Raw genomic sequence first — 13,392 nt, 5'->3', positions numbered from 1 at the left:
TCTGATAATGTTGTACCAGGCAAATAGGCGAAAAATGAAAGGAAATTAAAAATATGGACTCAGGGGAAGGGAAAGGTAAGAATTATTTGAAGGTTTTTCAGAAATAAGTACAATTCAGCTGAATTTGCTAAGGTGGCTGTTACAGGGACCTGTTTTTACGGTTTTGATTGGTTGACGTACGTGACCACTCCCAGGTCTGAAGCAAGGTTTGTCCTGTAGGCTACATTTTATTTCTGGATTTGCAAGAGGTAAGATGCTACATTTTTGTAATGGTATATTTTTATTCGTTTGTTGACTGCTGTTTCTCATTGTAGGTGGTTTATTTTGTGGTAAAGTTTTGAAAAAAAAATGTTTTTAGTTCGGTTTGAGGCAATGGTGTTTGAGCCGCGTAAGCGTCTTTTTATGTATTGTTAAATGCGCAACGAATAGCTGTTTTTATGGGGGCCATTTTATGTTTTATGTGTTTCTTAAGTATGTGCACATATACGCAGTAAAAATAGAATGGAATAACCGTGTAGTTATCAATGAAATGGGACTTCTGCGGAAATGTAGTTTTATTCAGTCCATTTCTTTTGTATAGCGCACTGTTATAACATTAAATTGTGCGTAAGCGCTTTATAGTATCCCCGATCATACACACCTATGTTTTAACATGATATATTTCGTAGTGCAGCCGGTAAGTATTCGGCAGCAGTAAATAACGTGTAAATGGATAACATTAATTTTCGTACACAAGCGCAGAGCATGTTTTAAACGCTGTGTCTCTGTGTGTGGCATGCTTTTATATTTTATCATTTTTAATTACGATAGACGTATCTCTGGTTAAAGTTTATTTTCCTTTAGTAACATTTGGCCCATTGTGTAAGGTATACTTATGTGGCATACGACGTCGTCCTGGTAAAGGAAAAAGTAATGTATTTTGAAAAATTTAGCTCATGCTTGAAATGCTTCTGTGTCATTGAAATTTGATAATTTTTATTTCGTGGTTATTAAAACAAATGAAGCATAACGGCGCGCAAAGTTTCACTGTTATACTACTTGGTTAGTGTCGCAGTAGTAATTCTCTAGTTTTGTCTTTTAGAGTTTGGTTATGTTCTTTGTTAGGAAACTTTGTCTTTACTTGTATGTTAAAGGTTTGCTGCTCAATGAAAAGTTAAGTCTGTATAATTTAGCGTAAAGAAATAACTTCATAAAGTGGTAAGCTGATTAAACATTACTTCAGAATAGCCGTTTTTAGTGGCGACCATTTTGTGTCTTGGTTTCGCCTGAGGTAGGTTGACAGAAAGACGGGTACTTGTTTTTACCGGTTTGATTGGCTGACGTAAGTGACCACGCTCATCTGAAGCAAGGCTTGTCCTGTGCATTTTATTTCTGGATTTGGAAGAGGTAAGTCGCTACATATTCAATGCTTTTATTAGTTTGTTGACGCTTTGCTTTTTTTTAATTATAGGTGATTAATTTTGTGGTCGTCAGTTTTTTACAACATATTTTTGTTAGGTGTTGGGCAATAGTGTTTAAGCAGGGTAAGCCTTTGTTTAGGTAGTGAAATGCGCCACAGAGCTGTTTCTGTGGCGGCCATTTTAGGTGTGTTTTACATTTGCGCTTTACATTATCCTCGTTCTTGTACGCTTACGTTTTAAAGTAATATATTTTGTAAAGTAGCAGACAAGGATGTGGCAACAGTAAATCACGTGTAAGTGGTCAAAATTAATGTTGTTTCAGAAGCGCAAAGTATGTTTTAAACGCTGTGGCATGTCGTACTTTTCTGTTTTAACATTTATAATTACGGTAGATTTTTTTAAATTAAATTGTAATATTAAATGCGCCACAGAGCGGTTTCCGTGTCGGCCATTTTAGGTGTCTTGTTTTTGCTGAGCATGCGCACATGTACGGAATACAAGTCGTACATTTTGTATTTTTTTACTCTATGTCGTTTTGCACAGTCTTTAGATTGGTCAGGGTTTATTTCACTGCATGTTGTACTTGTTATATCTATGTATGTGACGAAGAATCTTAATATTGAAATCTTCAATGTGATCACTATCCGGTTATCAATTTACAATTAAATATACTTTTATTTGGTTCACAACATTAAATTGTCTGAAGGCGCTTTACTCTATCCCCATCTATGTAGCCATATATTTTAAAGTAACATATTTTGCAATGCAGCCGATAACGATTCGGCAGCAGTCCATTACGGTATTACCGTAAGTTGCATGCTAAACGTCCGTAGTGGTTACGTCGTAGTTATAGACCTGTAAAGTAAGGCAATGACTGCTTAGTTACTACTGCAGCAGTTCACGGTAAATACCGACAGAATTAACCGGCAAGGAGCCATGCCTGCGTGTTTAGGAACTGTAACAGTACGAAAACAGATACAGACCGGTGTGAAACAAATGTATGTGAGGCTGCATTACATCGCAGCGATGTTTGTAGGGTGCACTTTTGTCATTCTGCTCAGTCGATGTGAATTTACTGCGTATATTTTACAGTAAAAATGTAATATGTATTTTACTAGTAATGTAAGCCATTATGAAAGAAACTTGATGTTAAAGGACTGCTTGGAATGCTACAGTAAAAAAATGTTTGTGGTATCCATGTTTCGTATACTAATGAAATGTATACACATGTCAGTTAAGTCATACATCTTGTCTTTATAGACTTTCAAGAGGTCTGACGACAGAGGGATCAAAGGTGAATATTTTGAAGCTGCTGTCTACCACCAGTTGTTTGAGAATGACTGTGGAGAAGGTTTCAAATGTACATGGTGTTTTCAATAAAGACTGACTATTGAGAAATGTTGATGCTATGAAAGTCGTCTGTCACTTTTCTCTACAGATTTCTGCTGGAGAAAGACATTTCCAAGGAGAAAGTGATAAACGGTATGCTTTGTGCACTTGGAGAAGTTAGCATTGCCACTACATCAGTTAGCTATAGAAATAGAAGCTTAATATGTTAGTTGTTAAAATCTTATCTATCTGATTCAAGGTAACCCAGGGTTTTGGGTTACAATTTACTACCTGGAAGACTATTCCATACTTCAGCAGTATGCTCTAAATGCATTTGCTATAGGAAGAGAAGCATAGTATTTTATAGGTAATTGTTATTGTTTAATATGTTATAGTTGTTAATCTTATCTAGGTCTGATTTAAAGGAACGTACGGTTTTAGTTTGTGCTACACTAGTACGAAGACTTTTCTGTACTGTAGGTACATGCTGTGTAAAAAAAAAAAGTGCTTACTTAAATTCAATTTAAAACATAAAAATTAACAGAGTTGTTTATGCAACAGGACATTGAATATATAGTGGCAGAGGTGCTTTTTCCCCAATATGGTAAATGGCCATGATATTGATTTTAAGGTATATTTGTGTCTGTGAGATTAGTAATTTGTAGCATTTGTAATAAATTGCATTGTAGTGACAGGAAAAATTGAAATACATGTGAGAAACCCATCAGTTAGTGTTGAGGTGAAGCTTGTGTAATATTGTTTTGCAGTGTGACTTCACAGGTAAGTGTGTCATTTTAACAATGAAAGTCATGTGAGAGATTGATTGTAGGATAAGGATTGTAATGCTTCATAAAATGTTTAGTGTGTAAATTGTGGTTTACTGTCCAGACACTTCAATATTGATTTAGCTGCATCACTGTTTCTAAGTAGCTGAGATATAGAACATAGTTCTCACAGAAAAACAGCATTGTAATTGCTTTAAGTAATGCATATCAATTAAACTTAGTTTTGTGATAACTGATAATTACTGAGTCACCACACACTGCACAACCATAAAATATCTTCTACATGTAACCCATATGGAACACTGTTGGGAACTGGCAGAAGAGAAGACGCTATGAAGTTCCATCCAAGGAGGAACAACTTGACAGATGCATCATTAAAGCATTTCATAAAATGTTTATTGTGTAAATTGTGGTTCACTGTCCATACACTTCAATATTAATTTAGCTGCATCACTGATTCTAAGTAGCCGAGTTGTGTTAGTGTACATAGTTCTCACAGAAGAACAGCATTGTAATTGTTTTAATACATATCAATCAAAATTAGTTTTGTGATAACTGATAATTACTGAGTCACCACACACTGCACGACCATAAAATGTCTTCTACATGTAACCCGTATGGAACACTGTTGGAAACTGGCAGAAGAGAAGATGCTATGAAGTTACATCCAAGGAGGAACAACTTGACAGATGCATCATTCGAGCAGTTGTTCGAGGTGGTACTTTGCTGAGGGTAACTCAGTGGTACCTTGCTTGGGGATTTGAACCTGTGATTTTAAATTACAAGTGTACATCCCTAGCTATTAGGACGTATAATTGAGATGTCAGTGCAAAGTAAGGTTGTAAGCAGGTGTGCCTTGTGTTGTGTCCCCCCCCTTGTTCATTTGCAGATGCCTCGCACCAAGGCGTCCAAGCGTTCAGCAGCAGCGAAGAAGAGGCTGATGGACCGGCGGCGAGCTGCTGATAGTTTTGATGTGGCTATGACTGATGACGGGGTTACGTCTTTTCCCCCCTACCGGAATACCAAAAAGATCACGACTGTGACTTTCCCGACGAGCCACGACCAACAACCTGAGCAGGCCGCACAGCCGCGGCCTGACTCTGTCATGGCTATGACTGACGGGGTTATTTCTTTTCCCCCCTACTGGAATACCAAAAAGATCCTGACTGTGACTTGCCCGACGAGCCATGACCACCAGGTTCCCACCCTGGGTGCCATTTGTAGGACTGATGACAATTTGTTTATACCTTCTCTTTATAAAGACAAGGCTTTGACTGATGACGAGGTTTTGCAGCCGCCTCAAAAAAGAAAGGCTGCAGCTATATTACCATCCATGCGACCATCTATATTACCATCCATGCGACCATCTAATTCTTTGGCAATTCCTCTGGCAAACTCCTTGGCAATTCCTCTGGCAATTCCTCTGGCAATTCCTCTGGCAATTCCTCTGGCAAACTCCTTGGCAATTCCTCTGGCAAAACCCTTGGCAAAATTTGAATGTACCGTTGATCAAGAGCAGCATCTGAACCCTGTAAATATCTGTGCATCTCCTCATTTTCCTCAGGCACGTACTGTGAGAGGCTCCTTCCATCAAGGACACCCACAATTTGGTGTTAACAGGAACAAGCAATGTGTTGCTAATAGTTTGATTGCCATACTAATGTGTAAGATAAAGAACGTTTTAAGCTGGTCAGTCACAGACATTGATCAAGTACTGCTGAATGGAGATGACCTCTACACTACCATCAGAGATGCTGGGAGAATTCAAGATGCTTCTGGGTATCTGTTTGTGAGAGATCTACCAACTGAGTACACATTGAATGGTGATAAATTTGAAATAAACTACCATGATGACATGTTTGTTGGCTTGTTTGGTGTGAGCGAATATGGAGATATGTGCAACATTCTCATGTCAGCTGATCAAGCGGTAAGAAAAGTATTCTCACAGTATGATGCATGTCTTTTTACTCTTAAAGTTAATACATGTGCCATCATTAAGCAAGGGTCATGGTATGTGGTGATCGACTCCCATTCCCGACGAGGAGATGGAGCAAGCGATGCATCAGGCAGAAGTATATTGGTGTACCACTTTACCATAGATTCTTTGCTAGACCATGTGAATACCCTAGGACTGTCTTTAGATGCAACAGGGGAACAGTTTGAGATTACAGCTGTGAGTGTGACCAGTCGAAGCATCCTGCACCAGCATCCAGATGGTAACTCCTCAGTCACCAGTCTCAACCAGCCTACCAGCATGTCAGACCATCCAGACGGTGACTCCTCAGTGACCAGAGTCCAGCAGTTTGCCAGCATGTCAGAGAGCGAATATGGTGTGGTAAGGCCAAATGTGACAGACGATGCAGAACCTGAGGTTGATATGCATGTGAGTAATGAAGGTGATGTAGTATTTATCAGTGAGTTATGCAGTGAGCAGTTTTTGTTCAGTCCTTTGACAACACAGCAGCAAAGAAGCCTTTCCTGTAAGCTTGGTGTGGTGTACATTGATCATGGTGATGTAAACATGGCTGCACAGTTTCCAATGGGTGACCCTTGCAGAATGGTGCCTATTACTGGTGATGGTAACTGCTTTTTCAGATCTCTGGCTTTTGCTATTACTGGAAATGAGAAAGAACACAGGAAAATTAGACGTGCTGTTGTTGGTCACATACTAAAAAATCAATCCAGGTATGTTGCTTGTCTTAGGGAAGGTCACTCTTCTGTCACTGAGTATGTCACTGCATCACGGATGAAATATGTTGGTACTTGGGCATCTGAGGTAGAGATTCAAGCTGCTGCTGATCTGCTTGGTGTGCATATTTTCACATACTCCAATAACAAATGGTTGAAGTACTCCACATGTATTGGTTCTGATCCGAGAGGTATATACCTGAAACATTGTAATGAGTCACACTATGAGGCTGTAACTTGTGTGAAAGGGCGTGATACTGAGAGTTGTGCCACACGATGCTCTGAAATTCACAACACACCATCTGAAATGGCATCAAGTCGACGAAAACTGGAACGAGGCAAAAGACGGTATGAAGAAAGTATGGTGTACAAGGAGGAACAACTTGAGAGAAGCATAAAGCGCTACCATGAGGATGAAGTGTACAGAGAACATGTGAAACAGTCAAGTGTAAGTAAGTATGCAACAGACTTAGGTCACCGCAAACATATACAGCAGTCAAGTGTGAGTAAGTATGCGACAGATAATGAACATAGGCAACGTGTGCAGCAGTCGAGTGTGAGCAAGTATGCGACAGATAATGAACATAGGCAACGTGTGCAGCAGTCAAGTGTGAGCAAGTATGCGACAGACACTGAACACAGGCAACGTGTGAAGCAGTCAAGTGTGATTAAGTATGCAACAGACACTGAACACAGGCACCGTATGAAGCAGTCAAGTGTGCAGAAGTATGCAACTGACATTGAACACAGGCAACGTGTAAAAGACTTTATGGTTAGTAAGCATGCCACAAATGAAAGTTACAGAGAAGCTGTGAAGAAACAGAAATTTGAAGCCTACCATTGTAATCCAGTATACCAATCAGCTCAGAAGCAAAGTTGCAGTAATAGATATAAGACAGATAGCTGTTATGCCACCGCAGTGAAAAGCAGAAATACTGGAAAACGGAGTAAAGAGAAGGATAACAGAAAAGACATTAAGTATGTGATTAAACAGTTTAGACAGAAAATAACTAAAGGCCCAGAATACATTTGTTCAGTGTGTCATCGAATGCTATTTAAATACCAAGTTCTGATTTGCAAGAAAGATGAGTACTTCAAAAAATCACAGGCAATTGCGTTAGTGGCATCACAGTGTATAACTGAGACATACTTGCATAATTGTGTAGATATGTGTTCTGATGATTGTAGCAGTGTTATTGGCCCTAGAGGTTCCTTGTGGATCTGCCACACGTGTCACAGAAAGATTCTTGATGGAAAACTGCCAGCAGAGAGTGTTGCAAACAATCTAGCTTTAGACCCAGTCCCTGTAGAGTTACAGCGTCTAAATTCACTGGAACAGCATCTGATTGCTATACATATTCCTTTCATGAGAATTGTTTCTTTGCCAAAAGGTGGACAAAATGGTGTTCATGGTCCTGTGACTTGTGTCCCATCTAGTGTTCCAAATGTAGCTGAAGTTTTACCAAGAGTCAACAATGATGACCTTATGATACGTGTAAAGTTGAAGCGGAAGTTAACTTACAAAGGGCATTACAAATATGAATTTGTGCATCCAGAAAAAATAAAGAAGGCTTTGGTGTATCTTACAGAGAATAACAAATTTTACAGCAATGTGGAGTTCAACAATGACTGGATCAATCCCCTGCAGAAAACTAAAGAAATACCTGGTGATGTAAGTGACATACATGCAAATGAAGACTGTAATGAAAATAACATGGAGGATGAGGAAATGGATGAAACTCTGCAGGATAGACAACAACATGGCATGTATATGGATACGTGTCTTCAACCTGTAGACATAGCACAAGAGATCTTGGATCAGCACTTTGATGGAATCATGTCTATGGCACCTGCAGAAGGAAACAATCCAGTGAGGCTTCTAACTGATGAGTCAAATGAAGCTAAATGTTTTCCAGTCCTTTTCCCAAAAGGAACAGGTACTTTTCATGACAGAAAGAAGGAAAAACTGACACTGTGTAGGTATTTAAATACAAGAATTCTTAATGCAGATGGACGTTTTGGAAAAAACTTAGACTATATATTTTATGGGCAGTATTTGTCTGAGCTTCAGCAGGTTGTGTCAAATGTGTCAATTGCTGTGAGAAAAGGCTATGATGCACGGGATAGGTGTCCTGTCACATCAGAAACTTTGACAAATAAGGAGTCTCTACAAAAGATGTTCAATTTTGATGAAGGTTATAAATTTCTAAGACCAATCAGAGGCACCCCTGTTTTTTGGCAAAGTGTTCAGAAAGATTTGTTTGCGATGGTAAGACAGCTTGGTATTCCCACATGGTTTTGCTCCTTTTCTTCAGCTGATTTACGTTGGACAGAACTGATGACAGCAATCTTCAAACAAGACGGCATAGATGCATCAAGTGCTGAGCTCGACTGGTCAGAAAGGTGTGCACTGTTGAAAAACAATCCTGTGACAGCTGCTAGAATGTTTGACTATCGATTCCACTGCTTTCTGAAAGATGTCATAATGTCAGAAGCACAACCCATTGGCAAAATACTTGACTATTTCTACAGAATAGAATTTCAGCAACGGGGATCACCTCACACTCACTGTTTGTTTTGGGTGGAAGATGCACCTAAGGTTGGCAAAGATGATGAAGATGAAGTATCAGCTTTCATTGATCACTATGTGACATGTGAAATGCCAGAGGGTAATGATGAAATGCATGAAATTGTATGTAGTGTACAGCAACATAGTAAGAAGCACTCAAAAACATGCAAGAAAAAAGGGAAAACTTGTAGATTCAATTTCCCACGTCCTCCAAGCAACAGAACATTTGTGTCATCATGCAAACTTGGAGATGGTGAGACAGACGGACAGCCCCTGAAAAAAGAGGTAGCAGATGCTATAATGAAAAAAGTGAAGGATGCTGTTCTAAACCCTGAGGCCAACTATGACTCTGTTGATTGCTTATTTAGTACAATTGGTATCAGTCAGGAAATATTTGAAGCTGCGTACTCAAGAATCACAAAGAAAACTACCATTGTTCTTAAGAGGAGACCATGTGAAGTGTGGGTGAACCAATATAACAGAGACCTTTTACGCTGTTGGAATGCAAACATGGACATTCAGTTTGTGGTTGATGCATATTCATGTATTGTGTACATCATTTCTTATATTTCCAAAGCTGAGAGAGAGATGGGACTGCTACTGGCAAATGCTCAGAAAGAGGCCACCCAGCAAGGTAACCTTGATGCAAAAGAAGCTCTTCGGCAACTTGGCAGTGTTTTCCTACACAATCGTGAAGTTTCAGCTCAAGAAAGTGTTTATCGTCTGACTAACATGAGGTTGAAAGAGGGATCACGGAAGGTGCAGTTTATCCCAACTGGAGAAAATGTGGTAAAAATGAGCCTTCCATTGAACATCATACGGAAGAAAGCTGAGTGTGAGAATGATGATGAACAAGGAATTTGGATGAACAGTATCACTGATAGATATAAAGCCAGACCAGAAACAGAAGTGTTTGCAGGAATGTGCCTGGCGAGATTTGCATCTGAGTACAGAATACTATGTAAGTCTCAAAGCTCATGCCCTGGAAGTGTGCAGTTGGACAGAAAATTAGGATTTGTGAAAAAAAGGACACGCACAGATGCAGCTGTTGTTCGGTATGCTCGCTTTTCACCCACAAAGGATCCAGAAAAATATTACCACAGCATTTTGCAACTTTTTCTGCCACATTATTTCGATGCACAGTTAAAACCTTCTACTTTTGGCACTTACCAGGAATTCTATGAGATTGGTTGTGTTAAGTTTCTTGATGATGAATTGCATTCAGTGAAACTGGTTGTGGAGTCAAACATGTCAAGTTTTGAAAAGGAATCACGTGCAATAGACAAAGCTCAGGAAGATCTACAGCTGCATGGTGCATTGGAAGATGCTTGGGCAGAGATTTGTCCAGAGACTGAACGTGAACGGTTAGAGTGTCTTGCCGGCAAATCCAACATTACACCAGAAATGAGAGAACAACGTGATGAGATACCAGATTTGTTACCAAGACTGAGTCGCTATATGTTGCATGACAATCCTTGTGGTATGTCCAAGCAGGAAGCCTTGGCTTTGCTTCGCTCACTGAATAACAAGCAATCTGAGATCTTTTACAAAATACGAAACTGGTGCTTACAGAAGGCACGTGGTGAAAACCCAGAACCATTTCATGTATTCATATCTGGACCTGGAGGTGTGGGCAAGTCTGTCTTGATCAAAGCAATACAGTATGAGGCAGCTCATATCTTGCGTCAGTTGTCACATAATCCAGATGAGGCCCATGTGTTACTGACTGCTCCAACTGGAGTTAGTGCTTACAACATAAAAGCTGCAACGATACACACCTGTTTCCATATTGCAACAGATGTAAAGTTGCCATATGAACCACTTGGAGATGAAAAAATAAATTCATTGAGAGCTGAACTGGGAAACCTGCAGATATTGATTATAGATGAAATTTCAATGGTTGATCACAAGCTGCTTGCGTATATTCATGGCAGATTAAGACAAATCAAACAAATTGGAGATTATTCTGCTTTTGGAAATGTTTCAATCATTGCTGTTGGAGATTTCTACCAGCTTTGTCCTGTGAAAGGGAAAGCTTTGTATACTAAGGGTAAAGGTGTGAATCTATGGCAGAATCATTTTGCTATGGTGGAGCTGACTGAAATTATGAGACAGAAAGATATGGAGTTTGCACAGTTGCTGAATCGACTAAGGAAACGCAAAAGGGGTGATGCAATGCTGGAGGAAGACATCGCTATGCTGAAACAATGTCTGACAGGCGAAGGACAAGACAGTACTGCTCTTCATATTTATGCAACCAATGACGAAGTTGATCAGCATAACTACCGTATGCTGCGGAATATATGCTCAGACCATGTCATCATTCATGCACAGGATTTTGAAAGGGTTGCTGCAACTGGCAGACTGGAAAGGAAACATGGACATCATGCCAATGTTCAGAAGACATGTCTCCTAGAATCACTACATGTAGGTGTCAATGCACGAGTAATGCTGCTGAAAAACATTGATGTTTCAGACGGCCTGGTAAATGGTGCATTTGGTACAGTCAGTGACATCTGCTTTGATACTGATGAGGATTTTCCATCAGAGATATACATCACGTTTGATAACGAAGCAGCTGGAAAGTTGCTCAGAGGAAAGAAGCCATGCCTAAAAGCAGGGTTGGACAAAGCTACACGAATCAAACCAGAGGAGGAGAGAGTGACAAACAGTGGTGGAACACGACGGCAGTTTCCGTTGAAATTAGCTTGGGCTTGTACAGTACACAAAGTACAAGGTCTGACAGTGGATAAGGCTGTTGTATCACTAAAGAAGATATTTGCAGCTGGACAAGCGTATGTAGCATTAAGCCGTGTGACTTCTCTGGAAGGCCTCATAATAGAAGACTTTAAGGAGACTGCTATATATGCAAAACAAGACATTGAGACTGCAATGCAAAGCATGCCTGTGTTTATTGAGCCTGTCATGGAAGTGCCATCATCATGCAAAATTCTCCTACATAATGTTGAAGGACTTACATGTCACCTGGATGACCTAAAGCAAGACAGAAGGTATATGGAAGCTGATATCATCTGCTTGACAGAGACATGGTTAAATTTGGAGGAAGACACAGAAGATGTACAGCTGCCTGGATTTTCATACCATGGGAAGCCCAGACATCAGGCATATGATGGTAGTGATGCTATCTTTGCAGAACTGAAGAAGCAACAACATGGTGGTGTGGGTTTGTATTATAAAGAACATACCAACTGTACTGTGACTGATGTGCAGTGTGTCAACATTGAGTGTGTGCAGTTCAGTGTGGGCCTACTAAGAACAACAGTCTTCGTACTATACAGACCACCCTCGTATAATCTGACAATCTTTCAGAAGAACCTGATGCAGTTGATCACTCGGTTGGACAGTGTGGAAGGTGGGAAAATCATCATGGGCGACTTCAATGAAAATCTTTTGCATGTAAGTACAATTGCTAATTTTATGGAAGAACATGGGTATGCTCAACTTGTCAAAGAAGCAACCACTGGGAAAGGCACTTTGATTGATCATGTGTATGTGAAAGACATTGTGACTAACAGCATCTCTGTTTCAGTAATGCCGACGTATTTCAGCCATCATGAATGTGTAGTGCTACATTATCTATAAGAAACTGTATAAAAAAACAAAAAAAATTGTCATGCAGTAAATCATTTGGCAGTAAGTACAATTGCTAATTTTATGGAAGAACATGGGTATGCTCAACTTGTGAAAGAAGCAACCACTGGGAAAGGCACTTTGATTGATCATGTGTATGTGAAAGACATTTTGACTAACAGAATTTTTGTTTCAGCAATGCCGACGTATTTCAGCCATCATAAATGTGTAGTGCTACATTATCTATAAGAAACTGTATGAAAGATATTATCAGTAAGAAACATAAATTTTGTGCTGCAGGGAGGGAGGCTGGCACTGCGACTGGGGCTGTGGCTGTCCTAAGGGGGGGTTGGCAGGGAGGTTTGTCCTGGTGCCAAGCTTTAGGGGTTAGGCCTGGGGCTAGCCATCAGTAGCTACCACTGGGGTTGCCAGTAGGCTGTGGGGGGCTAGGACTGGGGCTGGCCTTCAGAAGGCTGCAACTGGGCCTCAGAGTTTAGCAGTGGAACTGGTGTTTCAGGGCTTGGCATTTAGCCTGAGGCTGATGTTGGGCTTTGGGGGTTGGGGTCAACCTTGAGGTGACTGCTGCTGGGCCTGCAGTCTGGCACCATGCTTTAGGGGGCTGTGGCTGAGCTTCAGTGAGCTGGCACTAGGGCTGAGGCAGGGGTGACTAAGGCTGGACATGGCAGCCTGTTGCTGGGGAGTAGTCTGAGGTGGGCTGATTGGGTTACCATTAGGCATAGGACTAAGGTTACGGGAGGGTCACTAGAGCTAGGCATAAGGCGGCTAGGATGGGGCACCTGGTACTGGGGGTTGGTGTGGGGGCTAGTGGAAGATTAGGACAGAGCAAGCAATGTAGGCTTTGAAAAGGGAGGTAATGTGCTCTGTGAAGTACCTCACAACAGCAGTATCCCAAAATTTTGAAATGCTATAAATGAAAAAAAAGGAATTTTAGATATCCTGCAATATAATTGACTATTCATAAAAATTATTCTTGCGTACATAGAAATTCTATGTTGTGGGCCAGTACAGT

The 13,392-nt window shown here is 40.4% G+C and overlaps 1 protein-coding gene across 1 annotated transcript; it reads left to right on the top strand.

The window, feature by feature from the left end:
• Positions 1 to 2,572: 2,572 nt before the first annotated feature.
• LOC140587734 (uncharacterized) lies at positions 2,573 to 12,704 on the top strand. Its single transcript, XM_072709262.1, has 6 exons — positions 2,573 to 2,694; positions 2,839 to 2,882; positions 4,404 to 5,441; positions 5,721 to 5,897; positions 6,753 to 12,320; positions 12,663 to 12,704. The coding sequence occupies exons 3-6, from the start codon at positions 4,404 to 4,406 to the stop codon at positions 12,702 to 12,704; spliced, it is 6,825 nt and encodes a 2,274-aa protein (XP_072565363.1). The 5' UTR covers positions 2,573 to 2,694; positions 2,839 to 2,882.
• Positions 12,705 to 13,392: the final 688 nt, after the last annotated feature.

Source organism: Paramormyrops kingsleyae, chromosome 2 (genome assembly GCF_048594095.1).
Source record: "Paramormyrops kingsleyae isolate MSU_618 chromosome 2, PKINGS_0.4, whole genome shotgun sequence".
NCBI classification, from domain to species: domain Eukaryota; kingdom Metazoa; phylum Chordata; class Actinopteri; order Osteoglossiformes; family Mormyridae; genus Paramormyrops; species Paramormyrops kingsleyae.
This window is presented reverse-complemented; position numbering and strand designations above follow the sequence as displayed.